Raw genomic sequence first — 6554 nt, forward strand, 5'->3', positions numbered from 1 at the left:
AGAATATTAAAATAAATTAAAAAAAGAAAAAGGTTTCTTCCCTGAACTGAGTTTTACACAGTTCCATTATGTAATTTTTAATGTATGCTTCGAAATTCAACAAATAAATTTAAAAAGTATGCAATTTTTTTTCCAAAAAAAAAAAACCACTGAACATATAATATAATATAATGTAAAATATAGACAATTAGCAATTAAAATTATTTAATTCAAAAGTGATATGATTGGGTAAAAGTAAATAAATAGGAAGTCAGGCCTCAATTTTTATATTTCAAATGTTATGTAATTCTAATTTCGGGAACAACACTTGCAAGTCGGAACATTTGTTATTTTTGTAATCTGATTGCAGAGTATATTTGTAATTTCTGTAAACAGACAAAGGTGTATTTGTAATTTTCAAGGGTTTATTTGTCATTTTGAAAACCATTTCGTAATTTTCTCGAGTATCCGAGACCGAAACTGGAACGTGAACCAGTTATTAAGAAACCAGAACCGACTGGTTCCAATTCCTTGAAAAAAAGGCTGGTACCCGAACTCACCCACTCCTGTTTACATATGGGGCAAAGTCAAATTTGTTTTAACATTTAATAAAGAAATGTATTATAAAATACTTAAAAACTCAAATAAATCATTTATATTTTGGTTTTACGTGGATTTGCTAAATTTACGTAAATAAGAACATCTTCAAATGACTTTTTATATGACTTAAACTCTTTATTATAAAAAATTTATCCAATTCAGTTCGGTTAACCGATTAATTATGATAGACTACATTTGTTCGGCCCAATTCGGTCAAACCCTCCACTTTGACCCATTTTTTCTTTTCGAGGTTTTTTTTTTTTAACTTGAATTAAAGTTATATCTATTGTAATTGAATAATTTGAATTCATATAATTTAATGTACATCAAGTATTAATAATTTAAAATTACATTAGTGAAGACCTAGGGATAATTTTTTTTAAAAATGCGCAAAATATAAAATTATTTTTTTATTCATTAAACCGGTTTAAAAATCCTGTTCGGTTAACCATTTTTGTTATTTCAAAAAACCGAAACCAAACTGAATATTCGGTTTACAAAATATGGCAAACCGAAACCGGAAAAAAACCGAATTTTCGGACTGGTTTCGGTCTGGTTTTACGATTCGGTACGGTTTTCGATTTTTTTTCCACTCCTACTTTCCACATCTAGAGAATCTATTGGATTTGAATAAAATTTTGTTCTTTATATTTAAAAATTAATAAAAATGTTCTTTATTTTTTAAAATATACTCTTTAAAATAAAGAACACCATTAAATATGCTCTTATTTATATAAAAGATGTTATTTAAAATAAAGAGTACTTAAAGATGCTCTAACATATAAGTTTCACTCAGGATTATATACCTATTAGTATTGTTAATTTAAAATATAATCGTCTGAATTAAAAGCTCATTAGAATAAGTAGATTGAAAAATCCTATAAATAATTTGGTAAAGAGTTAAAAGAAAAATCTTCAGTTAATGATAAATTCATAGAATTGCTCACAATAAGAAATTCGTAGCCTGAATTTTTATTTCTCTTCTCCCCCTTCATATTTGTTAATGTCAATTATTCTTAAAGATTTTAAAATGGTGAAGTAAAAGTTATTGATGAACATTCCAAATTACTACTGAAGTTTCTAACTGATTATATTAATATCAATCCAGTTGCACTACAGCATCAAGAGCCAACAAACTAGCAAATAGTAGTTGATCATTTATCAAAATACCCATTCAGGCATCCCAAATGACATGTTTAACAATAACCTCAGAAGAGTTCAGCAAGATAGCATCCGATAGTGTTCAAACCACAAACATTAAATAATTAATCCATATTTAAAGTTCAACTCCTGGAAAGGATTAAGTCTTCTCTCAACCATAAACCCAATAGAAAAGCTCCCACTCCCTTGTTGCCTCCAACTCCAAGATTACTCTATACAGCCAGCTTCCCTATTTTGTGTTTCAACGCATGTTTTCTCTGCGACGCACATATCGGGTTCTGTCATTGTATCTTGGTCTGTCCTGTGCTCTCTGGGGCTGTGGTTCCACCCTCCTCTGTCTGTCAGGTGATCTTTGAACTATCTCTCCATTCACAAACAACTCAGCTGCAACACAAGTAGGCAGACATGAAAATCATAATCGTGAAAGTAACACCTGAACAAACCAGACAAAATATACCACCTTGTGATCACATTTTAAGCATACTAGAAGCAGTGCAACAAAATAAGAACTCAAACCTCTTCCGAATTAAAGATATAAACATTTCAACGTTTTAATGATACATAGAAAGCTAAACAAAAGAAAACTCAGGTATCATGCTGAAAAAAATAAGAACTCAAACCTCTTCCAAATTGAAGATTTAAATATTTCAACGTTTTAATGATACATAGAAAGCTAAACAAAAGAAAACTCAGGTATCATGCTGAAAAAAATTTGGGCAACTTGCAGTTTGATGTTTAATGATTGATGCCTAAACAAGAATTTCGCTGAACACAGTCAAAATATATGTATCATCTCCAAGGATTCTGAAACTCTACATGTAAAGCACAGAATAAACAATGAGGGAAATTTGATATTAGTCCATTAGCATTCAAAGCCAGGCATCACCCATTTGAGGCTATTAGCTTTGCCAAGATGGACTGGGATGAAAAAAGAACAATACAAGTTATTTGACACTGCATGTTATTCGAAAATAATTAGCACTTCAACCCTTGCAATTGATAAGCACAAAATTAAGTTTTTTATAATTATCTTCATAGTGTCAGCATGGGACAGTGGTATGTGTATAGGTTATCTCACTGAAAAAATTTACGTATCAGTGAGTGTGTGGTTTATGTCACTGAAAAGATTTCCGTATCGGTCAGTGTATGATTCAAATACCATATATCATTTTTCATCTCTACTGATCTACAGCTCCATGAAATATAGGAAGTACAGAACAATTAAGAGAGATATTTGATTTAAGTCCATTAGCATTCAAAGCTAAACATTGTTCGATAAGACTATTTAGCTTTGCCAAGATGGACTTTAAATGAAATGTGCATACACTGTCATCAGTGACAAATTATTTCAATTGAAGCGTCAAAACACCATTGTTGGATTTATCTTTTAAACATGATTGTCAATTATAGGGAGACTGCAGAACTCATCTTCTATCCCAATTACAGATGGATAAATAGCAAGAAAGAGAGAATAGTATAACGTAATCTATATGCAACATCATGTTTCTCCCCTTCTGATCAACAGCTCCATGAAATACAGAAAGCACAGAACAGTCAAGAGGGATATTTGATTTAAGTCCATTAGCATTCAAAGCCAAACATTGTCTGCTAAGACTCCTTAGCTTTGCCAAGATGGACTTAATCATTTCCGTACGAACATTTAACAAACCACCATCATCATATGTATGCAATTCATAAAACCTTTCAACTACACATAAAAATACTAATTTAGATGCAAAATGAGCAAAGTTATAATAAAACAACATCAGCAAAGAGTAAATCTCAAATTATCTTACCGCCATAATCTTTGTTTTCAGGATCAACGTAAGAGTCCGGAAGCACAAACAGGACACCAGGCAAGCCTGTTTACAAACAAATCAAATACATTTACAGGTTTAATAATCAATACGTTAAATAAGCAACAAAACATAAAAAAAATAAAATAAAATAAAATAAAAAAATCACCAGATGAACTGGAGCAAATTCAAATATACCTTCAAGCTTATTTGAGGTCTCCTCATCAATCTCACAGCCAAATCCAAAATATCTTTCGCATGAAACATTGTAGATCTTCTTCTTTGCTTCCTCTTCACTGATACGCAAACAAGTATGTAATCAAACATAAAACGGACCAAAAAAAAAAAAAAAAAAAAAATGAAACGAGTAACATCCCCAATCTTTGGAGTAATAAAATTCAACCATTACCTTCCAAGAACTTTAGCTAGGGTTTGAATGTAACAATCAACCATCTGCTGTTTAGTTGCGCCTTCACCACCGGGCTTGTCCATCACAATCAGCCAGTGCTCGTAGTCACAGCCCGGAAACAGCGGCGCCATTTCAGTGGGAGGCCGGTCGCTAAAGTTGGAACCGGAGTTGAGAGGCGAGTAGGCGGAGCTTCCGGAGCGGTTGACACGGCATCGTATTTGGGAGAAGCATGTGGAGGGTGAGATTCTTTGGACAGCGTGGGCGAGAGGAGCGAGAGAGCGACGGCTGAAGAGGAGAGAAGGAAGGGGCGGAGGAGCGGTGATGGTAACAGTGGAGTGGAGGCGCTTGGAAAGTAAGAAAGTGACTTTGGAGTGGCGCGTGGAGAGGGCGGTGATAGCGCGTGTTAGGGTTTGAGCCATTGTTTGTTGCACAGAGTGAGATTGAAACGAGGGTTTTGGAGAGAAGAATGAAGATGAGGGTTTTCGTAAGGTACATAGGGTATCTATCTTTTTTTTTTTTTTTGTTTAAGGTCTTTGTGATAGGCTTTTGGTTTGGGCTGTGAATTGGGCTTGGGCTTGCCCAAGACGACAAAACACATACATACTTGAGGCTGCTTTACACTTTCAATTTTTGTCTTTTGAATTTTGTTATGGAAAATGATTTTTAGACACACCTTTTATTTTAGTGGCTCCTATTTAACCACCCCTAGAATTTTATTGTTTGGACAATTTTACCTTTAAATAGAAAATCATTATCAGAAATAACATTTCTTTTTTGTACATTTTTATTTTATATTTTTATTGACCATAAACTCTAAACTACAAATCCAACTTCCCCATTTATTATAAACTTTTGTTTCATACCAAATTATGTTTGTTTGATAAATGATTTTGAACCCCCTATGCCATCCTGCCCCCAAAGAGTAAGGGTGTTATCGAGCTGAGCCGAGTTGAGCTTTCAGAAGCTTGAGCTTGACTCGTCACAAATAGGAATAGCACGAGCTCGATCGAACTCTAGTTGTGGAGCTTGAGCTCGATAGAAAAAATGGGGCTCGAGCTTGAACTTGATAGAAAAAATCATAATTTTTATATTAATTATAAAAATCTTATCTCATTACTTTAAGAACACGTAAGGCCTTTTTCCAAACGGGTGGTGAGCAGTTGAGTATGGCCTTTTTTCAAACATAAAAATATCTCTTTTCCAGTAATCAATCTTTACTTTAAGAACAAATAGCAATCTTACAACAAATAAACAACAAATATAGTAATATACAACAAATACACAACATGTAGAGTTCGGGAATCAAGAGAAGGAAAAAGAGAGGACGCAAAAATTGAAGGACATGCGTCATCGGGTCTGCGAATTCAGTTAAGAATCTCAATTATTGGAGTCACAATGATTGCGGTGAATCGAGAAAGGGTTTGTCTGTCGCGATTTGAGAATTGAAATTGAATTGCGTTTAAGGTTCAATCGATAGAATTTGGATTTTACATTTGGGAAAATGAAAAATTACATAAACCTCCCTCATAGTTGCATAAACCTCCCTTTTGAGCTCTTATAGGCTTGCGAGCCACTCCAGCCAAGTAATGGGTGACTCGGGCTCAACTCGAACTGGAACTCAAGTAGCTCAAGCTCCAGCTCGACCAACTCACAAGTCGGTTTGAGTCATAGCTCTACCAAAGACCCTGTCATGGTAGAGACTTGAACATGGACATTGCCAAGATTGAATGAGCTTTATTTTATTAGCAATATCTTACAGCTTGGCACCAAAATCGTTGCGGATCAAAGGAGTGATAAGGAGTCCCAGAAATCTTGGAGTGATAAGGATGAAAATCCTCACAGTGATCTCAAAATCAATGGAGAAATCTTGGAGTGATAAGGATGAAAATCCTTGCAATGATCTCAAAATCTGTGGAGAAAATTTGAGTGATCAAGAAGACTTGGGGTCAACGAATTCAAACCAAAAATATAGTCCAACAAGATGAGAAGATCATGCATGAATCACCGGCACTATCGGATCCGTTGGACATTCGAAAATAACGCATCAGATCAAATTCAAGTCCAGGTGCATTCTGTTCAGCAATAGAGTTCTTATGTAAATAATGCAAGTTGTTAATTTCTTTATTTTATATATAAATCATTGTATCAACAATGCTCATGTTAAGAGTGTAATATGTTTCATTCAACAAAGAACAAAACCACATAGTTTTTTAATTCTCTTCTTAGTATCAGAGCCATTGTGAGCACTCGGCACAACACAACACACTCTTCTCTTCCACCATGACTTCACTATCTCTTAATGTTGGCAACTTCATCACAATCAGACTTACCTGTTCGTGAACAAGCCTTGGCTCTTGCAGAAAGCCAAGAATTGGTTGGCCATCTCACTAATGAAAACCTTACTCCCACCAAATACACCACACCTGATCCAACCAACACTCTAAATGCAGAAAATTTTATACCAAAACTAATAGATAACTTCATTGCTTGGAGAAATTCTGGTTTTCTCCTTTGTGGGTGGATCATTAGAATACTCTTAGAAGAAACTCTTGGACTCGTTGTCAGCTTAGACACAACCCATGCATTATGGGAAGCACTCAAAAGCAAAT

General features: G+C 34.4%; 1 protein-coding gene across 1 annotated transcript; it reads right to left on the bottom strand.

The window, feature by feature from the left end:
* Positions 1–1713: 1713 nt before the first annotated feature.
* LOC116116511 (multiple organellar RNA editing factor 2, chloroplastic-like) lies at positions 1714–4437 on the bottom strand. The gene is made up of 4 exons (XM_031402577.1): positions 3946–4437; positions 3735–3832; positions 3537–3602; positions 1714–2124 (listed from the first exon to the last, which is right to left on the bottom strand). The coding sequence occupies exons 1-4, from the start codon at positions 4362–4364 to the stop codon at positions 1982–1984; spliced, it is 726 nt and encodes a 241-aa protein (XP_031258437.1). The 5' UTR covers positions 4365–4437; the 3' UTR covers positions 1714–1981.
* Between the last annotated feature and the right edge of the window lie 2117 nt (positions 4438–6554).

This window comes from Pistacia vera, unplaced genomic scaffold (assembly GCF_008641045.1).
Source record: "Pistacia vera cultivar Batoury unplaced genomic scaffold, PisVer_v2 Contig778, whole genome shotgun sequence".
Lineage (NCBI taxonomy): Eukaryota > Viridiplantae > Streptophyta > Magnoliopsida > Sapindales > Anacardiaceae > Pistacia > Pistacia vera.

Bases quoted from the DNA above. Each gene is read 5' to 3' on its own strand.
- LOC116116511 (XM_031402577.1), bottom strand. From the start codon at position 4,364: ATGGCTCAAACCCTAACACGCGCTATCACCGCCCTCTCCACGCGCCAC. The intron at 3,603-3,734 runs GTATATTTGAAT...GTTTGTAAACAG, and splicing joins GACCTCAAATAAGCTTGAAG to GCTTGCCTGGTGTCCTGTTT. The intron at 2,125-3,536 runs GTAAGATAATTT...CTTGTGTTGCAG, and splicing joins TGAAAACAAAGATTATGGCG to CTGAGTTGTTTGTGAATGGA.